Here is a 27,609-nt window from a genome sequence, read left to right on the forward strand (position 1 = left end):
CTCGCACAGTTCCATCAGGCTGCCGCTGTCTCCAGCCCAGGCCAGCAAGATCCCTCCACATGCTTCCCCCACTTGTCCCTTCATTTCTTCTAGGCCTCCTGATCTCTTCCTCCACAATGACAATCATCAGTATTGCACCGGGAAGAGTTAGGAAAAACGTGTCTACAGCCATGTGCATGGAAAAGTTACATTGCCCACTGACTAGGAACACATCCTACCAATGCAAAGTCAGTGGCGAGTTGAGTATTCTGTTGTCACTGAATCCTGTCATCCTTAATAACAAGAGTTTGGCTGACAAGATGAGTCTCCTGAAGCCCCCTCACAGCAGCCAGGGCAGTCTGCACGAGTGCTTACCTCCCTCACTGAAGTAAGTTAAGTACTTTAGTTTCTCATTGATTTAGGATGTACAGGAGGAATATTAATATAAAGGGACTTCATTTAATGCACAACCAAAAAGTTGTAAGAGCTTTGAATCCTCTTTTCAGTATTGTAGGGGAGCTCAAAATCTGTAGAAATGGTACTCCAAGTTCTTTTGTAAAGCAAATAAGCACCCTATAATTTATCTCTCCAGTGTATCCAAAATTTTACCCATGAAAACGCATGATATACTGCAGAAATATTGGTGAACCAAGGGAATTAGGAAATGGCATTATGTCTGGTCTGATGTTAGAGAGTTTGAACCAAAACTTAAAGAAACATGTCCATAAGACATTTCTTGAACAAAGACCCCATTTTCTAAATCCTGGCTTGGTCTTCAAACACATCTACATGCTTTGTTCTCAGAGACTCCAATGGTGCTTTGAGATTTGGAAGGTTGGACAGGCGTGGATGTCAACACACTCACCTGGCCAGTAGTACATGTAGACCTTCCTTTTGGCCTTGGTCAGAGTGATCCACAGAGGTTCTGATCCATTCCACCAGAGAGGCATCAGGCTGTCTCTGTTGACCCCTATGTCAAATGACTTGTTGGTGGCAGGGTCCCACATGTAGTTCCCGATCATCTGATGGACTTCACAATGGCGACCTACGTTAATGAAAACACAAGGCTGTCAGTTTATTGCTCTGGTATTTTTTACTTTTCATCTTTATTTTCTGAATTTAAAAGCCATTCAGGGGCTTCCCTGGTGGCACAGTGGTTGGGAATCCGCCTGCCGATGCAGGGGATGCGGGTTCGTGCCCCGGTCCGGGAGGGTCCCACATGCCGCGGAGCAGCTGGGCCCGTGAGCCATGGCCGCTGGGCCTGCGCTTCCGGAGCCTGTGCTCCGCAACAGGAGAGGCCACAACAGTGAGAGGCCCGCGTACCAAAAAAACAGTATACATTCAGTGCTTTTATTGTATTTACAAAGTTGTGCAATCATCACTACTGTCTAATTCTAGAACATTTTCATCACCCCCGAAAGAAACCTCATGCAAATTAGCAGCCACTCTCCATTCCCTCCTACTCCCAGTCCCAGGTAACCATCCATCTACTTCCTGTCTCCATGAATTTGCCTATTCTGGATATTTTGTATAAATGGAATCATACAATATGTGGCCTTTCATGTCTGGCTTCTTGCATTTAGCATAATGTATTTAAGGTTCATCCATGTCGTAATATCAATCAGTACATCATTGTTTTTCGTGACTTAATAATAGTCTACTTCGAAAAACAAAGCAAGAAAACAACCCTCCCAAAGAAGCGTTACATAGAGAGGAGGGTTGCTTCTGTTGGTTACAGAAGTGAAAGACACAGCGCTTGGAATCTTTTGAAACATTAGGTTTAAATTATTTATTTTGGAGCAATCTGTTACATCTTTAAAGTAAAAATAACACAAACATTGGCACGTGCATCAAAGATTGCTGCAATTTTAGTGAGCGTCATGTGGCGTCGGGCTGAAACACGCTTCACGGAGCTCACTGACTGTGCTTAATCAAAGTGGCTTTTTTCGTTTGCTTGTTTGTTTGCTGTTGTTCTGTCTTCTTGCCAGCAAGCCCCCCAACACCCACACTTTATTTTTAATCAAAAAAAAGGAGAAACCGTAAAATAAAATTTTAAAAATTCGTAGACCCAAAATATCTTAAAAGAAAAACCTTTTATTTCATCACAGAAACCCATGCATTCCACAAATGATGCTTGCAACTTAAAGCCCAGAGAGCCAAACAAAATGTTTACCCAAAGCTGTAGAGTTAGTTTTTTGACCCTGACTGAAGCTTTCACATGTAAACTGATAAAATTAAAAAATAAAAACTTTGAGAAAATGATCCAGTGATTAAGGAACTTCTTAGTTTTATTTATTCCTTCAACTAACATTTATTAAATGCTCCTATGAACTACACATTGTGATAGGTGTAGAGACTCAAATCTGAATAAATGTAGTCCCCAACCTCAAGTGCATTGTTATGTAATACTCAACAAAGGGTCCCCTGCATAAAAGAGACAGGCCTCCTGGGAGGGGCTAAGAAGGGGACCACGTTGTAGTCTTTTTTTTAAATAAATTTATTTATTTTATTTAATTATTTTTGGCTGCATTGGGTCTTCGTTGCTGCACACAGTCTTTCCCGAGTTGAGGCGAGCGGGAGCTATTCTTCATTGTGGTGCTTGGGCTTCTCATTGCGGTGGCTTCTCTTGTTGCGGAGCACGGGCTCTAGGCACGCGGGCTTCAGTAGTGGTGGCAGGCGAGCTTCAGTAGTTGTGGCGTGTGAGCTTCAGTAGTTATGGCTCGCAGGCTCTAGAGCACAGGCTCAGTAGTCATCGCACATGGATTTAGTTGCTCCGAGGCACGTGGGATCTTCCTGGACCAGGGCTCGAACCTGTGTCCCCTGCATTGGCAGGCAGATTCTTAACCTCTGCGCCACCGGGGAAGCCCAGGCTGTCGTCTTACCTGGAGAATTATAAGGATCGTCACCAACTCGGGTGCTGAGGATAATTCCTACTACTAAAAGGAGAGGCATCCTTCTTATTGGTTCTGTTATCCTTTCTGGTGTATCAGAGTTTAACAATATTAAGGGAACCTGCCTCATGAGTGAAAGTTCTTATCTATTTCCTTAACCCAAGACACTGCATCCCCTATCTAAGCATTTCTATCATCCTAATGACGCTCACTCACCCTTTTCACGAGGCAAGATAATCGTGATAATAGTCGTGGGAAATGTGTCCTTTAGGGTCTTTCTCTGTAGATGCTCTCTAGCGCTCTACCAAGGGCAGGGAGGGCATCTCACCTGGTGCTGGTGCGTACAAACTCACAGGAAGGGTGAAAATTAGAAGGGTGTATGAAAAGCGTTACTGAGGTCAGTAGACCAAACGGAGCCTCTGAGTGAATCGCTGGGAGAGCGTCAGAAGGGCTACAGATATCAGATACGGGAATAATAAGGGAAGGTACCAAGTGGGGTTTTGTGTGTGCAGGAGTCTCTACTTTTAACTGGAACTGTTTCAGCTATTCTAGAAGGAATGCGTGAAACCCGAATCTAAGCAGGGGCCTCACGCGATTCAGTTTCCAAAACGTGCTACATCCAGAGAAGCATGAAGTAACTGAAAATATTTTTTAAGTACTTATATAACCTTTACTTGTATATCGCAGAACCCCACAATATCATTTGATAAAATTTCCTTCTTCTTTTCAACACTCACGTTCAACACTCTAGACCCAAAGGGTGGTGCAGGCTCTCTCACCCTCCTTCGCTCTTTTCCTCATGGGTAAAATATTATGGCCTCCTTTAGACTGTAGAGCTGTAGTATGACTGGATTGTGGGGTGGGGGTGGGGGGGTGTGTTTGTGTGTGTGTGCGTGTCAGAGAGACAGAGACAGAAAGAATATTCTCCCAGAGAATTTCTGCTAAATTCTCTACCTCTTACACTTATTTTTTTTAACACCCGTAAGGCCTCATTGAGGAGAGGTAGGATCTATGTGTGCAGTTAACACACAGTTCTACCATATTTTTACATTTCAGATGATGAAGTCTTGTTTCCTGTGGTTCTCTGGGCCTCTTAGCTTTTTTCATAATGGGTCTTCTCTCCTCACCATTAGGTAGGATGTAGCATTAGCTTTCATATTTTCTTTTCATACCAATTGGTTGTGGTGCCCGTAGACTCAAGTGAGCTTCAAAGCCTTTAATTATGGCGTTCTTCAGGGAAGCGTCTTTGAGACGAGGTCTCCAGAGATGGCTTTGGTTCCTGTTCCCACCCAGCATCCTGGCTGGTCTAGGCTGGCCCAGAAAGGCACATCCATTCTAAGGGGAACTCAGACCCATGGAGGTAAGTGATCCATTCCCACTCCCCCGAGACCCAACCCCTCTCCAAAGGCTGGACGCGAGGCACCAGCACGGAGGGTCCTGCCCACTTCCTGTGAGTGAATGGTGCCGAAGAAGATCCTGGGACCAGTGATTTTCCTTATATGATTAAAGGGTTTCCAAGTGTAGAGGGAGCTGTTTCAACAAGAAGGTCATCTCAGACCCCTGTTTAGAAAGTGGGTTTTATTCTTTTAGTGGACTGGGCCTTGAGTTGAAGCGAGAGGGTGTATTCTTCAAAGGCTTCATCACAGATGCAGTGCTAGCCCCCAGAGGCATCCCTTTGTTCTGCGAAGCACTGCCTTTCACGGAAGCCAGCAGGAGACGTACGCTCTCCATCTCATCATCTGCTCGAATCTTCTCTCCCAGCTGAGCCGATTTTCCTTCCCATGAATATATAAAGGCTGGTGGTCTGTGTCTGTAACAGCGTGAGTCTGCTCTTCCTCAAGCTGGTTTCCTTACCTACCCAGGCCCTCTCTTGCTCTTTGGTTTTTATTGCTTGGCTGAAAGAAAACAACACAACACAACATGGGGTATTGGCTTCTGCAGCCTACAAGCTCTGGTATCCATATTTCTGCCTGACCTGTATCTATTTTTATGCATCTGCAACTTTGCTTGATTTTTCTCTGCTTTGGGCTTTCTAAGCAGATCTTGCTGTAGTTTGATTATTTGGACCCTTTGCTCAGGGCATCAGGAGAACCCTTCCTGACACCGTCACAAACCACAGATCTCAGGTGGCTTTCGGGTATGGTGTAAGGAAGGTCCACTTCTGCTCCTACCTGCCTCTCCCTCCTCCAAACGCAGCTCTGTGGGTCTTTAAACTTTGTGCCAGGAGGCTCAGCGCTCACTGTGAAAATGCAGGCAGCTCCTGGCACAAACATGCCCCAACACAGATGAACATTTTTCTCCCTTTTCCCCCCTTATCCCTAAGACCGAAGAGTTTATAGACTTATTAATATAAAAAGTAGCAGTCAGCCCGATACTTGACGGAGCTGTGGACTCTTAACCCATCTGCAGACCCCACCTCAGCTCAAGAGCTCCTGCATTTGACTGGGAGCTGCTAGTGGCTCTCGCGCGTTGGGGGCCAGGGTGGGGCCGCTGTTTGTCTCTCTCGGTGGGAGCTGATGCAATAGCGTCCATACCTAGAACTGCTGTAAGAAAGCAGCAGGATATGACACCTTCATTCTTTATTCCTCAAAGCCTTAGACAGCTGTGTTCTGATGTAATGACCATCACCAGAAGTTTCTTAGCAAGTACCCATAATCCTCTGCACCATATTAAATATTTCCAAACATCTCAAAAATGGCTGGCATTCACATCAAATGAGATGCTTGAGGATCTGCCCATTGTACCTGGAACTGGGGATCAGTAAGGTTGCTGCTACTTAGTCTTCAGTCAGTCTTAATCTTTTCTCATTACTTTCAAGCACTGAACGTTAATTCCTTTTATGGTTTCTTACTTCATTTATTCTTTTTTTTTTTCATTCACTCAACATGTATTTATCAAATAATGTTTACGTGCCAGGTATACAAAGATCAAAAGATGTGGTCCTGGTGCTTCCCTGGTGGTGCAGTGGTTGAGAGTCCACCTGCCGATGCAGGGGATGCGGGCTCGTGCCCTGGTCCGGGAAGATCCCACATGCCACGGAGCGGCTGGGCCCGTGAGCCATGGCTGCTGAGCCTGTGCGTCCGGAGCCTGTGCTCCGCAACGGGAGAGGCCACAACAGTGAGAGGCCCGCATACCGCAAAAAAAAAAAAAGAAAGAAAGAATGGTGTGAACAGTGCTTGACTTCCTCCCAAGATATAAAACAATACGAGGGAGCATCTTTTCTATACTGAGGCAAATTTTCAGACCCTTTCTAAGTGTGGATCATCTTCAAACATTTTATCCTTTGTGTTTTCAATGTCATGAAATATGTCTGAGACTTGTTTTAATGTGAAGTAGTTTTGCTGGTGTCACTTCCTCTAGGATATCTTCCTCCTTTTCATCACCACCCCTTCCTTCGTCGATAAGTTCGCCTTCACTAAGCTCCTCCGGCTGCATAGTGAGTCTCCAATAGTGTCAGTGTCAACTTTCCCACGGTCAACTATTTCCTCTATGATTCCAATTCCTTTTGATTCAAATACTGCAAAGTTATTTGCACAGTAAATGCAAAATTTTCTGCCACACCACACACATATTACTTGCTGTCACTTTCTGCCATGATGCTTGAATGTTTTCAGTTGCATGTTCTATGTCATATGTCCTCCAAAATTCAGCTAAAGAAATTGCATGATCTCCCACTGTAGCCTCAATAGCCTGTCCAAAAGTCCATCTAAGATAATAGGCTTTAAAAATTGAAATAACTCTATGGTCTATTTGCTGGATTATTGAAATTGCTTTTGTCATAAAAAGAAAATGTTCAAATCTTCAGGTGTCCAAGAGAATCAGGGTGACCCAGAGCATTATCCAACAGTAGTAGTTTATTAAAAATTAAATTATCTGCATTTATCACTGGAAGACAAAGAGGGAACACAATTATATGCTTTGCTGTCTGTGCATGAACTAAATAACAGATGGGCGGCAACCAACCAGCAACAGACCTTGAAAGAAGTGATGTGATTGGTCACTGATTATGATGCACATTTGTTATTTACACAGTGATTTATGGACTGATGAGCTAGGAATGAAGTTTATATTTCATGCTGCAGTAGTTACAATTCAGGTTGCCAGATTTATTTTAGTTAATATACCATGCTAACTGAAATCTGAATCATGTTGCAGAACTGGTATTATTTGGCTAAACTGCAGTACCTGGATTTTGTGCTTATCCAAACAGTGCCAAGGGAGGAGCGTGTTTGTGTACACAGACACATGTAAATACATATATGAATACATAGCACACAGTAAAAACTGCTCTGATTAACTTATATTATTATTGTTAGGGTAGAGAGTCACACACACAAACGTAATCTAGAGATCAGCTGGAGCCTCCTTTCTTTCGAGCTCTCCACATGATTTGTCCCAACCCTGTTTCCGCCAGACTCTTGCACTTCCCTGTGACACTCACTAACTTGCAGGCCTCTCTACTTCTAGCCTCCTGCTCCCATAACATATGGCTCCCCAGAGGTGAGGCTCAGTGCTTTACGGCCACTCACATGACATAGTCATGAGGGGGGGGTGAACTTTACTGGGGATCCAGTGGGGTGCGCAGGGGAAGACTGAGAACAGTGCAAAGAACTTCAAATTGAGCACTAGACATCCAAGTTCTGCAAAGTCTTTCCAGCCTCCCCCTCCAGGGCCTCCTCCTTGGCCCGTCACTGGAAAGATCGTAGCCTTGCGCATCTTACTGACTGACTCATGTCGGCTCCATTCTCTGCTCCACAGCACCCACCTCCGAAACTTCTCTCGGGAGGTCAAAGTTTTCTCAGAAGCAGTTCAGCCCCCCAGAGCTCCTGCTGAGCTCCTAAATTTGCATAGCTCGTTAACTGATAGAATACTGAAAAAATATGGGGGGCGGTGGGGGGGGCAGGAAGAAAATAAGGAAGGAAGAAACCGAAAGAAAGTGTTTCTTTGATCAGGAATCGCCGACTTTATAAGGCTATTCTAGTCAGAGCTGCCAGGTTTATTTTAGCAAAAAAAAAAACAAAACAACAACAAAACGCTGGAAGCTTCCCAGTTAAATTTGAGTTTCAGATAAAATTTTTTACTGTAAGTATGTCCCAAGTAGTCCATGGAACATACCTCTGCGAAACAATTATTTGTTGTTAATCTAAAATTCTAACTGAATATCCTGTACTTTATCTGGCAACTCTAGAGAAAGCATCCTTTATTTGTCCCAATTTCACAGTAACAGTAAAGGATAAGAAGTGGAATCAGCAGGTGTGGGCGCAGCCCAGAAGGAATGTAGAATGAGGAGTGGCGGAGACTGCCTGCAAGGATCAGAGGAAGCTTCTAGAGGAGCTGGGAGTTGAGAGCTAAGCAGGACGTTTCTGCGCACAAACAGCGCTGCAGACGGAGATGATGGCATGTGCAAAATTATGATGGGATTGGGGGGTGTGGATATTTCTTATTCAGGTAAAATGTAGAATCTTGCTCTCCATCACTCAGGGTTCCCTTTCCTTGAAAGGCGAGATGCTTTTAATGATATGCTGAGCTAATACAATTCAAGACAGCCAGAGCTTCACTCAGCCAAGGTCCTGGCACAATACATCGCTGGTCATTAAAAGGGTGATTTGCAAAGGGGTGGCCAGGGTCCTGGGGAGCCCAGAAGACATGGTGAAGCAACCCAGGCTTAACAGTCACAAGGAGCCACTTCCACCCACCCTGCACCTGCTCCCCAGGCTTGAAGAGCTAGGGCAGCGGGTGTGGCCAGCAGGGAGCCTGGCGGAGATGGATACCCCGACTCTGCTGTCCTCCCGCTGTCCAGCTGAGGCGCTGCACCTCCTGGGGCTCCAGGCAGGCCAGGGAAGGGTGAGTAGGGCAAAGAGACAAACAGACAATATCGGGCACAACCGCCAAAGAAAATCATAAGATGCGGATTTCTCAAGAAAATCATGTTGACCTCTTGGGCAGGAGTCCTTAATTAAACATGGGAGACGACCTGAGCCTGAGGTCCCCGGCAGAGGGTCTTATGAGTATGTATGATCCCACACACATCTCAGAAATGGAAGGGACCTCAGCTGGCCTCCTGGTCTAACCCTCCACCTGTAAATTCAGAAGTGAGGAATGGCTCTCTGCATTTTATATATATTAGCTGCAAAAGGGCTGAATATTTTGTTCACTGTCCCGGTGCTAATAAATGGTGTGTGGGGTGCAGGGGCAAAGAGAACACGAACAACCGGAACTTGAATCACCACTCTTTCACCTTTCATGGCTGCAGTAGATTTAGTGGTTACAGTTGTATCCTGGAACATAAAACGATGCTGGTTTCAAGATGAGACCTCTTGGCTCTTTTTTAAAACCATTTACTTACGTCTTTAAACACACACGCAGAAAAACAACTGCATAGCGAATGGTATCGCTAAACACTCAGGTTCCACAGCCAGTGAGGAATTTCTCTATTATACAAAAGGCTTTCTTAATTCTCGGTGTATAATCACCTTTACAAAGCAATATTAAAGCCATTCGTTGCGTTCTTCTGACATCCATGTGTTTCCATTAGATGAATATGGCTGTGTCTACTATATATCAAAACAGCCGGGTGAAAAGTGAAAAATTAAGTTATATTTTAGGTACATCAATTTAGCCAAAACATAGAGATATAAATACAGGTTACAAAATATTAATACAGACCTTGGAGATGATTCTTTCCTTAGAACATATACATTTTCACCCAGAGGCAGCACTCAGGTGAGTTCTGAGTCCACAGCTGCAGGCAGGCCTCTGGGGCCACCCGCTGGAAGTCTGGGTTACAACCATGTGTGATGGGCACACGGAACAGGCTGTGGGCAACCTGTCCATCTCTGGGAGGTGATGGGTACGATGGAGAGAGGACGGACATGTGGTCAGACAGATCAGAGTTGGGGTTAAGGGGTCTTCCCCCTTTCTAGTTGTGCGGATTGAGGCTAATCTTTAACCTCTCAGAGCCTCATTTTTCCATCTGTAAAATGGGAATAACATTACTTCCCTGGCTGGATTGGGGTGAGTATTAAAGATAAAAATAGTTAACACGTGTGTAATGCTTACTATGTTCCAATGATTGTTCTAAGTTCATCTGTTACAGGTTGAATTGTACCCTCCCAAAAAAGATATGTTGGAGTCCTTAACCCCTAGTAGCTCAAAATGTGACCTTATTTGGAAATTGGCTCTTTACAGAAATAATCAAGTTTTTGAACAAAATGAGGTCATAGGGTGGACCCTGATGCCCTTATAAAAGGGGAAAGTTGGACACAGAGAAAGACATGCACAGAGGGAGGACGATGTGAAGCCACAGGGAGAAGACGGCCACCTACAAGCCAAGGGACAGCAGGAGCCACCAGAAGCGGCAAGAGGCAAGGAAGGACTCTCCGCTAGAGCCTTCAGAGGGACCACAACCTGCCAGCACCTTGGTTTCTGACTTCTGCCCTCCAGAACTGTGTTGTTCAAGGCACCCAATTTGTGGAATTTAAAGCAGCCTCAGGAAACTAACACACTTAACCTTCATGACTACCCTCAGGGATAAGTGCTATTGGTAGCCCTACCTTACAGGTAAAGTAACCGAGGCCCAGAGAGGTAGCTTGCCTAAATTCTCACACCAGTGGGTAGAGTGGAGCCAGGATTTGACTGAGGGAGGCTGGACACAGAGTCCTCGCCCTTAACCACTACAACCCACTAACACTAGTTCACCAGTGTATGACCCGGCACTTGATACAATCCTCAGCCTTAAGAAGCCCACGGAGAGGGAGCTGCTGCCACTCTGTGCTTGCTTTCATGCCATCTGTAGAGCTTCTGCCCTCAAGGACAGGTTGACTTCAGGGGACCGTTCAGTCCAGGTGTCAGGTTCCGGGGATCAGTCCACTCAGGAAGCACTTTACCTGGGGCACCGCATGGATGGGCTAGAGGCCAGGTTAGACTCAGGAGGGGTCATAACCTGAAGGCCAAAGACCTGAGCCAACCTGACGGGTATCTGCTGATCAGCTTAGTAACCGGACTAGTTACCAGCTCTTGGCCGCCTTCCACGTACCTGAAACTTGGTGCTTTGTGCTTCCATCTCATTTCGTCTTCAACACAACTCTAAGAGGTAGATAATACTGTCCTCATGTGGCAGGTGGGAGAACTAAGGCTCAAAGTGGCTGTGTGGCGAGGCTAGCGCCACGCAGCTAATAAAAGAACAGAGCCCCAGTTCGAAGCCAGGTCTCACTGACGGTGCCCGCGCTCTTCCCAGCAGCTACTCCCTTCTGGCCACTGGGTGGCTCACCAGCCCCATAGGGCTTGGTCATTTTCATAGAAATTGCCCCACAATCCAGGACTGCCTCTAAGACTCTCACCAAGGTAACCACAGTGAGGTGCTCAGATCTCCAGAAAGCCAGATGCTCCTGCCTCTTGCAATGCATTATCATGCACAGACTTTACCATAAATATCTCTGAAGGAGGGAAGGCTGCCAGACGAGGGATACGAACAAAGCGGACGGGAATCTTCCCCTCCCTCTCCCTCTGGAAGGGGTCCAGCTGTGGAACGAGAGGCTCCCAAAGGTCTGAAATCTGGAGATCTCAAGCTAATGGGTGCATTTTAGAGAGTGAACGTATGTATATACATCACCTCAAATTGACATGACGCCAAGAGGTAACTACACACCGGATCCAGAGCCGGGCAGCCTGAGCACGTTATATAAGCCAGACTTTCCCACCACTAGACTCCTCTCTGAGCTCTTCCTTGAGCATCTGGAGGGTCTAAAGATGAGTTTAGACCCTGTTTAGACGAGTGAATTTTCAAATAACTACTTGATGCCCAAGAGACTTGAATTAACAGTGCATTGCTCAAAGTTAACTACCTAACTTACAAATCGAAATTTGCTTTATGATCAGCTCTGCTAGGAAATATATCTGATTTTCTTAACTTGTTCAAAGACAGAATCTGGTATGTTAAAGAAGTGGTTTCAAGTGAAATATGCAAGATCAAGCTGAAAGAAGAGTTCACAATTTGCACATTTTTAAACGCAGCTACTGATGTATGTGCCAGACACAGTCCTGATCAAGTCTGAGTCACAAATATTGCAAGACCAAGATAACAGGCTTTGATTATAGTGTGAAGTATACGGACTGCAACAAAAATAACCCCAAAATGTTAAAAGGGGAGATATTTTTTGATTAGAGATATTCATGCTCATAGTTTTGAGGTCACTGGACTCTAAAGAATGTATTGTTTTATTTTTCTGGAGTGTACTAGCTTGGTGCAATTATTTAACAACTAGAATACAGGGACAGAAACAAAAATTATTTTCCTGAATAAGGACAAAAATGTAAGTTTGGGACTTTTTGTTTTAAACACTCTTTATTTGGGGAAAGCTAATTTTTATCAAAGTTCAAAGAAATTTCCAGACAATTTAATCTATCCTTACCTCTGTGCAGAGTTGGAAAAGAGCTTGAATTAATTACTGCATTTAAGATGGAATCCCTTTTGAAACACACTCCCATTTTACTAAGTATTTCTAGGGACTTCTAAAGATGGCAGGTGCTTGGAGGTGGAAAGTCCTTATTCCTAGCCCTTATTCTTCCATACACGAGAGAGACGCAGCCAATACCTCTGTCCACAAGCTTCTCCACTCTCTCCCTAGTCATAAAGCATTCACCTCCTCCCCGCCCATTGAGCCACCCTCCCCTTCCCCAGTGACATCAGGCCGGCCACATTCCTCACGCTACTGGGAGTGGTTACTTTGGCATAAAACAGGCTCCAGCCCCCTCCCATCCTGTCTGCCTTCAGGCGGTGGAAGGCCCCTTTTTCGTTCCCTCCCCGTAAATTCACCCAGGACAGGAGTCCTCCCTGCGCCAGGGCAGGGGGTTTCTTTAGTTCTCCAGCTGCCCCGCCTGTGACTGGGGCAGGGGTGGGCTAAGGATGGAGAGTTCAATACTGTAAAAAAAAAAAGGGGGGCGTCACATTTAGGTCTTGGATCCAAGCCACGTTCCCCAATCCATCTTTTCAATTGGTGTAGAACCTGGAAAGGCTGACGGGTGAGCTCCAAAGACAGGTACCAAAACATTACTGGATCAACAATTAATGTCAGGAATTGATAAAGAATGATCAAATTCAGCTATTCAGGTGTGTGAGGTAATCTACAACTTTATTGGCTCAATCTAGTGTGAACCAACCAATCTACAATAAACAAACAAAAACCTATGTGTGAGGTATGATGCTGGCCCATCAAGTTCACTGCCTTGGGTCAGGTGTGACCACAGAATAGTGAGACCAGTCTCCCAAGTCACGAGAGGAAAAAACAGTTCAGGTCATGGTTGTAGCCACAGCTTATCTGCCCTGATCAACGAGCACCAGTGATCAGCATATAAACACACAGTGTCTGGAGTTGACACTGCACCTGGCCTAATGATCTGTGTATATAATCCTCCTTGGGTGCTCTTAACATATATGAAATGTGTTGAAAGATAATTTGCCTTAGGGATGAAAGAGTAACTCAAACGAGCAATTCATCACTTGGCTAGGTGTGAGAAGTATCTTTCTGATGTATTGATAGTTTCCCAGTCCAAACAGTAGACACCTTTGGAACAGAGAAGCTTCTTGAGTTAAAAATAGAAGCATCAGGAAGGATGAAAACTGGCAGGAACTGAAGACCTATGAGAAGCATGTGGCCTAGTGGAAAGCATTTGGGGGCCCAACAGACCAAAGTCTGTCCCTGCCTGGGACCTCATACAAGTCACTGAACTGCAGTGATCCTCAGCTTTCTCCTCTGAAAAACGGAGATAATCATACCTTTGTCTACAGTTAAATAATTTGGGGTAGGCAAAACTTTAGCACAGTGTCTGGTACGTAATAGGCATTTGGTAAACGCACACCACCACCTAAATCCCCCTTTAGAGGGCAACCCTGTCTCGTATTTACATACCAACTCCTGAAGCAGACTCTCAAATCCCCTTGAAGGAAAAAAAAAAAAAGCGCTACCACTCATTACCATTGCTCAGGAAGGTTTGCAAGGAGTGAGTCCCAAATTGAGAAACTAACCACGGGGCTCTGGACGGCTGAGAAAGTGCCTCCCCTGAGCCTGGGAAATGCCTGGGCTGACACTGCCCTCTACTGGCCGTCACAATAATCTCCACCACCCGCAGCCTCACCCACGGTCTTGCTGGGCGCCACGCACCTTTAGGAGCCTCGCATTTTGTCCTTGCATCTCACGATGTAAAGGCACCCCAGAATTTCTAGAGCTTTTTGTGAAGATACTAAATATGCCAAAAATTCAGGCCGAGGCAGACAGTGTGGCCACTGGGGCCAGGTGGCCACACCCCCAGGGCAGCCCCCTTAAGTCAGCGCAGCAAACGTGAACGGTGCACCCTGCGAAAGGAGACGAGATCCCCTGGTCTGGACTTGATTCCTTCTAGGTCTCTGTTGTGTTTCCACGTGCTCATACCCATACTCCACCCCACCCTAATCCTCGTTTCATTTCACTTTTCTTTTTAAGATTGTTGCTTCTATTTGGTATTTTATTATCCTTGACCCCAGCCCTTTATCCCCCTGCTTCTCTTCTTTCCTCTTTCGGTTAAGGTCGGTGATCTTTTCCTACCCCAATCTGTAATGGTCACTGCAGTGGACATTTAACTTCTCCAGCACCCTTTGTTCTTTTAGGAGCAGCTACCACTGCCCCTTGGGAAATTCCTTCCCTCCACCCCCTACACGTGGTCCTTTCAGGAGCTTACGAGACCCGACCTCTCTAGCTGTGGGTTAGTGGGCATCCATCCCAAGCTGTGCCAGTTAGAGTGCCCACCCCTGGCCACAGTGACAGGTGCTCTAGGATCCAGGCTGGGCGGGTCAGAGCTGTGCCCCGCCCCCCGCACTCATGCTGGGAGACCCAGCTGGGAAGAAGTGCCCCCAGCGTGAATACACGCTCCCTGGGGGGAGAAATCCAGGCTGCAGTAGGGGCGAATGTGGACCATGTGGGCTGTAGGAAAGGAGCAGCGGAGGCTGAGGTGGCGGTACGGTCCCGGCAGGGCTGTGCCCTTAGCTCTGCTCCCAGTTCCCCCTGTGCCGCTGGGTGCAGGGACTCCAGAACCTTCTCTCTGCCGAGAGTCACAGGCTTGGATTTCCACCACGTGCATCCTTCAGCTTTTCCGGGACTCAGCTCCCTGGAGCTGGCACACGGGCTCTGTGGGCATTTCCCGGCACTTTGCCCTCTTCCCTCTGAGCTCACAGTGTCTCGCCTGGACACGGCTGCAGAGGCTGCTGACTCAGAGCCACTTTAGGTGGAGGCCCTGGACCTGGGTGGTGCGTGGCTTCTGAACACCAGGCCTCAGCAGTCTGGCTGGGCTCCTTCCTCCAACGCTTACTCACCCGTGGCAAATCTCACACATCGGTTTGCTTTAAAAGTGCTCACGGTCTAAGTCTAGGTTTGCCGCTGCTGAAGAGCTTAGATACAATTTAAAAGTTCTCTCTTATGGAAACTTTCACACGTCCAAAAACAGTATGCTAAACAACAGAGAATATTCTGCCCTGGTTTTGTATGTTTTCCTTCCCCTACTGGAATATTTTTAAAGCAAATGCCAGACATCGTATCTTAAATCTTAAATACTTCTGTGCGTATCTCTCATACTGAAGAACTTTTTTTAAAAAATGACACTTTTGTTTCATACCCAACAAAATGAACGATAATTCTTTGCCATCATCTAGTACCCAGTCCATGGTCAATTTTCCCTGATTATCTCAAAAATGCCTCCATGCAGTTGGTTTCTTTGAATCAGGGTTCTAACAAAACGCAGGGTGTGTTTGGTTATGACTCTCGGTCGCCTCTAATTTGTAAGGATTCACCTCTATTCTGTTTATTTATTATTTATTCACCATTTATTTACTGATGAAACTGAGTCTTTTGTCCTGAAAACGTCTCATATTCTGGATTTGGCCAATTAGAGCATCGTGGTGTTACTGACATGTTCCTTCGGCTCTTGTATTTCTTACCAACTACTAGTTTGATCTAGAGGTCTGCTTAGATTCAGGTTCAATTTTTTCACACAAGAATCCATTACAGATGGTGCTGTGTACTTGCTCCTGCACCACGTCATGTGCTCAGAACATCTGGCTGTCTTGCTGTTTGTTAAGCTTGATCTGTGGGTTTGGATGGTGTCAAGCTAATCCATTTACTATAAAGTTTCCCATCAACCTTCACCTAATGGTTTTAGCAACCACTGATGATCCTCACCTACATCCATCCCTTTTATAATGGTTCCCAAGTGAAACTATTTTCTGAAAACACATTCTTTTTTGAATCTCTCTTTGCCTGAATGTCCCTTGCATGGAAGTGGGTGGATGTATCAGTTATCTACTGCTGTGTAACAAACAACCTCAAACCTTCAGTGGCTTTGCTTTAATCCTAGGCTAAGCTACTGAAATATACAAAATACTATGTGCCTGCAACATGCTTAGTAATAACCGGGACCATATGAGAACAGAAGCTTTTACTATGTGCCAAGCACTGTGCTGAGAGGTTTCCAGAACAATCTCATCATATCTTCATATTAGCCTTATGTGGCAGATATTTTACAGGTGGGAGAACCGAGGCTCAGATAGGTGAAGTAAGTTACCTAGGTTTCCCGTGCCAGGATTGGAACTAATCTGTATTTAATTTGCACCCCAACAGTATTTTAAAATATGATTTTTAACTGTGGTACATGCACTTGAGTTTACTGCTCCCAATCTGAGATACACTGGGAGATTCCCAGGGGACATGGAAGGGGAGAGGTGGTGACTTCAGACACTCAGTGTACTGCACAAGTACCCAGGCCTTGGGGTCCACAGAGTCCACGTGGAACCCCAGTTCCATTGATCACCTGGCTGGTCGACTCAGGGGCCTCCCAATTTCCTCCTCTTTAAGATGAAGGAAACGTAACCCATGCACCTGCTAACTCTGCTTGCCCTCATCTCTTGTTTTCACCACAGAGATGGTGCAACTTTGAGGCAGAAATCGTCACGTCTATGCACACACTGGAAATAATCCACTCCCATGAAAGCATCAGTGAACAACGTACCCTTTACCGAGGGTTTCCTAACAATACACTGTGCGCAGCACTTACTCCGAAACCCCTGCGAGATACAATTTCCAAGTCTCTCTTCTCGGCCTCGCAGCTCCCAGGACCCCACTCTCTCTCATCCCTCACCCTGCTCAGTTTTGGTTCCTGACTCCCTCCCACCCAGATCTGTCCCCTCATCCCCTCGGCCTCTCAGTCCCTCTCCTTTGTCTTTGGCAAAAAGGTCTTCAGCTCATTCCAGTCCCAGTTTCCAAACCTGCAGACCCACACCCATCTCCCTGCTTCAGCAAACTAAAATCCACCCCCCTTCCCAATCAGCGAGGACTATAAACAACCTGTTCCTTTCTTCCTCTCACAGGGATGATAGAGAATTCATGTAAAAGAATCGCATGGTAATCCCTGAGTTGAGTTTGGGATTGACGTGTACACGCTGCTATTTTTAAAACAGATAACCAACAAGGACCTACTGTATAGCACAGGGCACTCTGCTCCATACTCTGTAATGATGTAAATAGAAAAAGAATTTGGAAAAGAATAGATACATCTATATGTATAACTGAATCACTTTGCTGTAAACCAGAAAATGACCCAACATTGTTAATCAACTCTACTCCAATATCAAATAAAAATTTAAAAAATAACTCCTGAGTTAAAGGCAGCTGTGATTTTCATAGCAGCCCTGTTTTCTCCCTTCTATACCACTACTGAGTTGATGCCAAGGGTAAGTGACAGAAAAGCCCTAGGCTTGGGGCTACCTCTGCAGAAGAGGGCACTTTATCACACCACTGGGAGAAAGCAAAGCCAGTGCTGGAATGGGAATCTATAAGTTGTTAACTTGTGGGCCAAAAATTAGGCACTCTCTCTAAATGGAAGCTCCACCAACTGCAAAGCTAGAGTTGAATTCTCATTCTGGAGTACTGAGAAGTAGGAGCCCACTTACATCAAATCTGGTCTGCATTCCCACCCCCAGTGGGGCAGTGCATGTATGAGAACAGAACTAGAAGACCTGGGCCAGGTCTGCCATAAACCATCATGCCACACTAGCATCACTGTCCCTCCAGTGGCACAAGGTCAGGTGTCCAGAAAAGTGGCAGGTTGTGTGTGGGTGGGATGGAGGAGAGGACAGGTACCAGGCCACAAAAGCCAGTACAAAACCATCTTATGAGCCGTGCACCATTGTTACCTCCACTGAACAGAGACTAGGAGAGGCTGAGTATCCCAAGTTCATGGTTCATGTAGTTGGTAAGGGGTAGAACCAGGAATCCAACTCCAGGACCAGCACCCTTGGCCATAGACCAAGGCCTTGCCAAGCATCATCTTCACCATCACAGCCAGCAGGTACCAAATACTGAGTCTAGGTCAAGTAGGATACTAGGGGCATCACCAGAATTCTTTTTAATCCTCACACCGACCCTAGGAAGAAGATACTACCATCATCCTCTTTTCACATGGGGGAGCAGATGGAAGCCCAGAGGAGTCAAGTGGCTTATTCAAGGTAACGAGGGGCCGCGAGAGAAGGTGTGTGCAGGTATCTGACCTGGGGTGTAGCTCCTGAGTGCCGTGCCACGCTGCCTGTCCACCGGGCCACAGGGAGCACACCTCCCTCTGCCCTGAACTGCAGGAAGGAAGGACTGTGCTGAGGACCAGAGCTCTGGGTACCACTGGGTGGGGGCATGAGCTATGAGTAATGAATGTTCTCAGGCTGCAGGTGAGGGGCCTAAGGAAAACCCTGTTAGAGTTGACTGAACCTTTTTCAAAGTGACTCAGTGGGAAATGTCATCATGAGAGTTAGCAGAGGATTGTGAGAGCATCGAAGCACGAACAACACATATCTGCATGCCACCTTTGCTGCGCAGGCCCTGAAGGTGGCCACTGCGGGGGAGCGTGTGGGCCAGAGATATCTGCATGCCACCTTTGCTGCGTGGGCCCTGAAGGTGGTCACTGCGGGGGAGCGTGTGGGCCAGAGGAAGGGATCTGGGCCTTGGCCTTGAGAGACTCCGCCTTCAGCTACAACCTTCTGAGGCTCAGTTTTCTCATTTCTAAAGTGGGACTAAAAGAATCTCACCTCTTTGGACAAGATTAAGAAAAACTTAATATCCTTAATCCTTAAACTTAAGGACACAAGAGTCGATAAATATGAAAGTGTTTGAGAACTTTTTGGAAGAAAGATGCTACATCAACGTGGTGTGGTGTTTGGGTGTACTGTGTGCACGCCATGCTTGTATGTGTTATTGCACCGAGGGGTTTTTTGGTTCCTATTAGTATTAAACCAGATTGTCAGACTAATGGGACATAACAAGAATATCTGATTCTATTAGGCAGATATTGAGCATGTAGAAATAACTGAATAGCTTTTAATTTTAGAATTCCAGCTGTTGCACAGCCAACGAAATAGATTAAATTCGAATATTATGAGCATAGATACTTTCCACCATTGACAGGCAAGTGAGTAACACTGACGTGAATGCTCTGGAGGACTCTCCCTCTACAATATAACTACAATACACAATATAACTAGATCCTGGATACACACACACACACACACACACACACACACTTGTGTGTGCGTGAGTTTAAAATATTGCTAAGCTCACAATTGGCCCCAGGTCAGTAGTGTCCCTTCTTTCCTAGAAATGCAAACGAATATCTTCCTTCAAGGAAAGTTCCAATTTAAGCCCTCAGATTTCCCATAGACTAAGTTCAATCAAATACAAATTTTTTTTTTAAAAAGCCAAAAAACACACAGAGAAATAAATCATGTGGCTCAGGCAAGTGGTTCTCAGCCAGTGTCCCTTGCCTTCCTTCCACAGTGAAAAATCATTGCTGGGACACAACAGCCCAGCCGGCGATGCTAGCTTCCAGCCAGTGTCCCTTGCCTTCCTTCCACAGTGAAAAATCATTGCTGGGACACAACAGCCCAGCCGGCGATGCTAGCTTCCAGCCAGTGTCCCTTGCCTTCCTTCCACAGTGAAAAATCATTGCTGGGACACAACAGCCCAGCCGGCGATGCTAGCTTCCAGCCACCCTTGCATCTAGGTGGAGCCACGACCCGTGCTTTGGTCAACAGAAAGAAGGCAGAAGTGGCAGGTTCCATTTCCAGGCCCGGCCCACAGAGACCACCTCTGGGATCCTCTACGGGCTCCCCTGTCCACGAGCAGAATGGTGGTGGTGCTCAGGGTGATCTTGGAGGCCACGTGTTGAATATGGCAGAGCCTTCCTCAGCCAGGGTCCAGGGACCTTTCAGGAATGACAGCACAGAGCAAAGTCCCACCTCAGTCTACCAGCTTGATGTTCTGGGAATAAGAAAAAAAGATCCAGAGTGTCAAGGCACTGCGAGTTCGGAGTTTAAGTGTGCAGGAGGTGAATCTACCTTAACTAATCCGTCCTTGTGAGAGTCAGCAGAAACAAGAAACCACAAATTGAGCACCAAGGGCTTTAGAGTTCGGAATTATCATATTTAGAATATGAAAGAAGCCTTATGACATGTTTAAAGAAACAAAAGAGAATCAAAATTATCGAAGGGCAAAAGACTATCAAAAATAAACAGGCAGGATGAAGAAGGAATCAAACAGCACTTTGGACATTAAAAATATAATCATTTGAATTAAAATTTGGTGGTAAGCTAAATAGCAGAATAAACACAGCTGAAAAGATAGTGAAATGGAAGACATAAATGAATGACCCAGAGGAAAGAGAGGAAAGAGAAAGAGATTAAAATATGAAAGAAAGACTGTCGTGGGCTGAATGGTGGCTCCTCAAAAGATACATCCACTCAGAGCCTGTGGATGTGACTGTATTTGGGGAAAGCTTCTTTACAAGTGAAACTAAGGATCTTGAGATGAGATCATCCTAGATTATCCAAGTGTCCTTATAAGAAGAGGAGAGCCAGACACACAAAATGGAGAAGGCCGTGTGGAGACAGAGGCAGAGATCAGAGTGATGAATCTACAAGTCAAGAACACTGAGGAATTCTGGCAGCACCAGAAGCTGGGGGAGAAGCACAGAACATTCTCCCTCAGAGGCTCTAGAAGGAACCAACCCTGTCAACATCTTGATTTTGGACTTTTGGCCTCTCGAACTGTGAGGGAAAAAATTTCTGTTGTTTTAAGCCACCTAGTTTGTGGCAATTTGTTATAGCAGCCCTGGGAAACTAAGACAAAGGCTAAGAGATAAGGAGAATTAGAATGAGAGGTTCTATGTTACATCTAATAAGAGACTCAGAAGGAAGAAGAGGGAGAGTGGAGGAAGGGCAACATTATAAGACATAACAACTGATACTTTCCCAAACTGATGAAATACACAAATCCTTAGATAAGTAATCCAACACATCAAAAAGCAGGTTAGGGCTTCCCTGGTGGCGCAGTGGCTGAGAGTCCGCCTGCTGATGTAGGGGACGCGGGTTCGTGCCCCGGTCTGGGAAGATCCCACATGCCGCGGAGCGGCTGGGCCCGTGAGCCATGGCCGCGGAGCCCGCGCGTCCGGAGGCTGTGCTCCGCAACGGGAGAGGCCACAACAGTGAGAGGCCCGCGTACCGGAAAAAAAAAAAAAAAAAAAAAAGCAAGTTAGATTGTAATACCAAAATTCATACCAAAACAAACTGTAGTGAGAATGCTGAACACCCGCTTCTTCACAGTACATACCTGGGAGAAGAATTACTGGGTCATGGGTAGTATTTTCCCAGGACAGTTCTGGTTTACACCTGTTGTTCCTGATTCTTAACCCCTTTTTTCATTTTCAAAAGTGTCCTGATTTGCACAGATTTTGAATGTCACCAAATCCCCCCATAGAGACAAACAGAGCAACACAAACATCCCATGGACAACATCTATGACAAAACTAAGTGACAAATTCTCCCTGTGAACCTTTAGGTAGAAGCCTGTGGGAACAACCCATCCAAGGCTACCAAGAGCCACCTGATGTCAGCATCCATGCAGGGCAGCAGAGGGAGAGCTGCGGGGACCCTCTTCTGGAACTGTACAGACACCTTAGACCTTTTTACACTTGTCCCCCTGTCCTAACTTGCATGACCCCTTGTCCTAATTTGGATTTTGAAAAATGTAGTATTCTTGCCAAAAAAAGTTTAATGAATCTAACCATGAAGAAAAATCAGACAAATCTAAAATGCAGCCAGTTTACCACATAACTGTCTGGGCTTTTCAAGTATGTCAACACGGTGGAAGTCCAAATGAAACAAAAAGGCAAGGATGCCACTCAATGGAGAGCAAAGAAACATGGCAACTGAATGGACTGCTTGACACTTGATTAGATTTTTATTTCAGAAAAGGTTATAAAAGATATTTTGTTGGCAATTGAGAAAATCTGAAAATAACTGTCGTCCTATGTGAGAATATTCTAGACATGCCGCATTATTTGTGGATTGGGGGAGATGAAGTGTCATGATGTCAGCAATTGACTTTCAACTGGTTCAGCAAGCACAAAAAACAAAATAAAACAGAAACCTGCATTTCTCAAGTGAGAATAAAAGCAAACATGCCAAATGTTAACGATTAGAGAATCACAGCACACAGATACTCATAATACTATTTCAGCGTTTTTGTAGCTTTAAGATTTTTTTTTTTATTATAAAGGCTTGGCAGATATCCATATCATGGAATACTACTCAGCAATAGAAAGGAACAGACTATGGACACGCCACCAGGTGAACGAGCCTCAAAACTATTACGCTCAGTAAAAGAAGCAAGACCCAAGGGACCACATATTGAATGACTCCATTTGTGGGAAATGTCCATGAAAGGCGAAGCTAAAAAGACTTAAAGTAGATTAGTGGTTCCCTGGGGCCCAAGTGGTGACAAATGAGAACTACCAATAAATGTGCACGAGGGGTAACACCTCATGAGGGATGAGACCACCAAGCTGAGAAGAGAGAACAAGCAAAGACCAGAGGACAAGAACCAAGCTCCTCTTGGAGCCTCAGGGTGAAGGGCTTGCAAAAGAGAAGTCAGTGGAAGTTACTAGAAGGGGAGATTGAGAGGAGGATGGAAACTTGGGACCCAGTAAAGAGACAGTCTGTAGAAGGCAGGGATGGTCAAAAGGTAAAATTCCACAGAGAGAGGTTGAAAGATGGCATTGGATGTTGCTATTAGAAGGTCTTGGGTGAACTTAGGAAGAGCAGTGGTGGTAGAAGGATGACATCAAAAGTTAGACTGCCATTCATACATCTGCGTGACCCTGCTTCCACCCTCACCCTCGCTGGTCCCTGTTCTCTGCCCCAGTAGCCAGAGGGATTTTCTACGATGAGAGTTATATCACACCACCCCTCTACTCAAAACCCTCCAGTGCCTTTCTCTGCACTCAGATAAGGTCCAGAGTCTGCATGACCTCCAGGGACCTGATGTGGCCTTGTGTTAGCTCAGGCCCTTCGGGAAGGAGACACTGAGAGAAGATTAGACATGCATGAAGTTTACTGAGGGAAGCAGCTGTTACAGATGAAGAGGAAGAAGCAGGAGCAGGTGGGAGAATCCTCCACCTGTGAAGGTCTGACATTTGCGAAAGGAGGTGGAGAAGGAAGGGGCTGGGAAGAAAGGGCCTCTGTAAATGTAAGAAAGTTTGGCCAGATTGATGGCGGTCCTTCAGCCAAAGTCACCCATCAGAGGAATGGGCAAAGGTAGGACCCCGGCCTTGCTCGGTCATTGGTTAGGATCAGCCTGGGAGAAGTGGGGCTTCGGCACCAGCACAGTGGTGGGCCCAGCGGGCAGCAGGGGAACCATGGGTTAACCAGGCTCCCCGCAGCTGGACATCGGAGCCGAGCATTTCTGCGGCAGCCACACCACTTGTTAGGTCCCAGGCCTCGTCTGCCACTCTCCCCATCACTCACTTTTGTTGTGGCTACCCTGGCTCTTTGCTGTCCCTCCAAGATCCCGAGCATGGGCCTGCCTCTGAGCTTTCATCCTTGCTGTCCCCTCGTCTGGAACTCTTTGCTGTCACATATCTATGTGGCCAGCCCCCCTACTCGCTTCAGGTCTTTGCTTGAATTCTATCTTATCAGAGAGGCATTTGCAGACCACTCTATATAAAATGGCATTCTCAGCGTTCTCGGAGCCCTTAACCTTTTTCACTTTTTCTATAGAATTTTTTACTACATGACATTATTTGTTCATTTGTCTGTGGCACTTCACAGGAATATAAGTTCCATGAGGGTGGAAACTCTGGCCTGTTTTGTTCATGTGTATCTCCAGTACCTAGAAGAGTGTACCTCTGGGCTCACGAAAGGCACTGGATGCTTTTTTTTTGGGGGGGGGGTTCGCGGGTCTCTCACTGTTGTGGCCTCTCCCGTTGCGGAGCACAGGCTCCGGACGCGCTGGCTCAGCGGCCATGGCTCATGGGCCCAGCCGCTCCGCGGCACGTGGGATCTTCCCGGACCAGGGCACAAACCCGTGTCCCCTGCATCAGCAGGCGGACTCTCAACGACTGCGCCACCAGGGAAGCCCACTGGATGCTTTTTGAGTAAAAAATAAATGAAAGATGAACACCTCTCATGTCCACATAGCAAGCACTCTGGGAATATTTATGTAATGGATGAATGAGTCAGGCACTGTTCCAGGAGCTGGGGATACAGCAGTGAACAAGACTCCCCACTATCACAGAGTATACATTCTTTAATAAAAATAAAAGACTGATTATTGGATGCTAGAATGTAATAGATCATTTATGGGAGCAGAGGTATCTTGTCTTAAGTCTCTCTGAGCTAACATTAAAGGTACATGCTCTCATAGGAGCCCACCCCAGGAAAGAATGTAACATGGCCATGGGTTGAACAAGCCCAGTGGTCTTTGCTTTCATTCTCATGTTTACATTTCAATTCCAGGAGTCAAGCGTTGGTTTTCACTGTGCCTGAAGCATTTCCTCGTGGTGTCTCCTTGTGAAAACGTTAACTGAGCCCAGCTGCGGTGGGGAGATTGGGCAAAGTGAACATTTTCTTAAAATACCAACCCTGTTCTAGTTAACAAAATCAAACATCATTCAAGATTTTTGCTCCAAGTAAAGAAGGTCATTTCTTCACCAACTGCCGTTTCTACTCCTCCCAATATTATCTGAAGATCTGGAAACCTATGTTCGATTTGTGTCATCGTGGGCACGTGATGAGAAGCTTCCATCCTGAAGCCGCACCTTGGCCTGACCACTCTATGTTTGCTGGTGGTCGCTAGGAGTCCCCTCCGTGGGAGCACAGGCGGGCATCTCTTGTAAGATGTAAAGGGAATTCAAGAGAAGCCACCTGTGAAAAGTGATGTCAAGTAGCTCCAGAGGTTGGGAAATTTAGGAACAATTTAGCTTCAGGGAGAAGCAATTCTGATGAGAAAAGATTCAGGAGAATGTATTACCAATTAAATGGTGGAGACGTTTCAAAATAAAGACATCAAACCGCCATTGTGAGATTCATTAGTAATCCACTGGGCCCACTGACAGGGCCATTTTTGCATTTTATTTGTTTCCTTATGTGACAGAATAGGTACTGATAGATACCATGTAGAAGTCAACATCTGGTCTTATTAACACTTGACTTGAAACTGAATCCACCTAGAAAGATTGATAGGAATCGAAATGACAGGTAAGGTGCTTAAGCGAGCGAATGTATTTGCCATTCTTTTAAAACACTTCATTTCCTGGATTTTCCATCTGTGACCCACCAGGGCGGCCGCTCAACCTGTCAGACTGTTTCAGAGGTTTGGAACCTAGCAGCTCTGTGTGCCTGGTGGGCCAGCAGGCCCTGCGCGGGGAAAGTGGATTGGAGTTGGTACGGTAAACAGTTCCTCCTGGCTACACCAGAGAATTCTTCCCTCGCCGTCCTCCTTTCCCTGCCACAGCTCTACATGGGGGTTATTCCAGTGAAACAGAGGGGGATGGAGTCCATTAGGTTTTTCCCAAAAAAGAATTAAACTTTGTTCCTCAGGTAAACTGGTAGAGCAGGATGTGATTTTAAGTAGAAATTTCTGGCCTAGGCTTCTAATCCCCCAAATCCTACCTCAAGCCAGGCCATTTTTCCCCTGTTAAAAATCATAACTCTGAATCTTAACAGGGCGAGGCGTGGGGGGCAAAAACTACATTCCTGCTTTGAAAAATAAATGTATGGTCATCTGGCTTCAAATGCTAACCGCAGCCACAGTGCCCGTTCGGTTCAGTAGCGACGCAGTGAAGAGGGGCACGGATCAGCTAACAACACACTGCCCTCCCCGTGACGTGAGCCAAGGTCAGAAGGTTCGGGGGAAGCAGAGCAGAAGTGGTCACGACAACAGATAAGAAAGAGGACCTTGGGCTTTCCTGGTGGCGCAGTGGTTGGGAGTCCGCCTGCCGATGCAGGGGACGTGGGTTCGTGCCCCGGTCCGGGAAGATCCCACATGTCGTGGAGCGGCTGGGCCCGTGAGCTGTGGCCGCTGAGCCTGCGCATCCGGAACCTGTGCTCCGCAACGGGAAAGGCCACAACAGTGGGAGGCCCGCGTACCGCAAAAAAATAAAATAAAATAAAGAAAGAGGACCTTGCCACAGCATTTGAACTCACTCCTCGGAGCCCTAAACCCCTTCATTTTTTTCAGAAGAGCAACTCGAAACCAGAAAAACTTTGAGGCCAGCGGGTTTAGAAATCATCATAGCCGGACTTGAACCAACATCTCTTGCTTCTAATCCATTACCCTTCTCACGCAGACACCATCAAGAGACAGGGAGGAAGTGACCAGGCCAAGCCCAGATTGGCACACGAACACAGAGAGGAAGGGGGCTCATGTGAGGGGAGAAGTGGTTAGAGTCTGGCCGTGACCTGAAAAACTATAAAATATGGCGAAGTCAAATACAAGGTAATCTTGTTTGGGCAGAAGCACTGCCTTTTTATTTCACATTATTAAGAAATTCATATTCTCCTGCTGACCACAAAACCACCTGGAGGTGGAAGCTGGGCAAACAAGATACCTTCTACCTCACACCATGTCGCCCGAGGGGACTGCTGTTTCTGAGAACTGTCCCAGACTCTCAGTTATAAATGGCTTAAACTCCCAAACCTAAAATCTCTTGGGAATGAGACTGAAGTTGTTTTAAGCCACCAGAGCTCTGGATTACTCACCAATTTGGAATTTAGTGAAGAGGTAAACCATAGGAGTTTTAAATTGGGTCTCTACTTGCCTCTTAAAATATTTGACAGAGTTTGCAAAATACTTAATTATACCCATTTCTGCTTTGCATTCCTAAAACCTGTCCTGGGTCGGGTATGGATTGGGGCTGAGGAGAATCGTAAGGCAATGTCTGACGCAATCTTTGCCACGTCCATTTGGATTTTCCATCTGCTGTGAAACTAAAAAGGTCCTCCTTGATGCCCTAGCAGCAGGGACTGCCTTTCTGTAAGGAGTGAGGTGTGGAATGGGGCAGAGAATAGCTTAAAAGGAAACTGGCTGAGTATTTAGGACAAAGCAGCTTCCAACTAATTTTAAAATAAACACAAAGAGACACTTAACGGAGCTCCTGCTAAGTGTGAGGGTAGATGAGACACTTGAGTGGGAGGGTCCTGCCCTCACCGGGACCACCATGCCCTCCCAGGCCCCCAGAATCAAGTGTACTTACATGCAGCTAGTCCGAAGCAGCGCCTCGGTGGCCTGGGTCAGTGTCCCAGATGGGGCTTATCAAAAGAAGCCTGTTTAAACCATTCCTCACAACTGTTCAGCCGTGGCCATTTGAGATAAGTAGCTGAGTGTCTGAGGTTGAATCC

At 46.1% G+C, this 27,609-nt stretch overlaps 1 protein-coding gene across 6 annotated transcripts in view; it reads right to left on the bottom strand.

The window, feature by feature from the left end:
- The window catches only part of ENPP6 (ectonucleotide pyrophosphatase/phosphodiesterase 6), a 99,438-nt gene that overhangs the window by 54,198 nt on the left and 17,631 nt on the right, over window positions 1-27,609 (bottom strand). For all 6 annotated transcript variants that reach the window (XM_024759974.1, XM_024759976.1, XM_024759973.1 and 3 more), the window contains exon 2: window positions 845-1,024. In XM_024759974.1, the coding sequence (XP_024615742.1) occupies window positions 845-1,024 (180 nt within the window). The remainder of the gene's footprint in view (window positions 1-844; window positions 1,025-27,609) is intronic.

Source organism: Neophocaena asiaeorientalis, unplaced genomic scaffold (assembly GCF_003031525.2).
Source record: "Neophocaena asiaeorientalis asiaeorientalis breed wild unplaced genomic scaffold, Neophocaena_asiaeorientalis_V1.1 scaffold521, whole genome shotgun sequence".
NCBI lineage: Eukaryota > Metazoa > Chordata > Mammalia > Artiodactyla > Phocoenidae > Neophocaena > Neophocaena asiaeorientalis.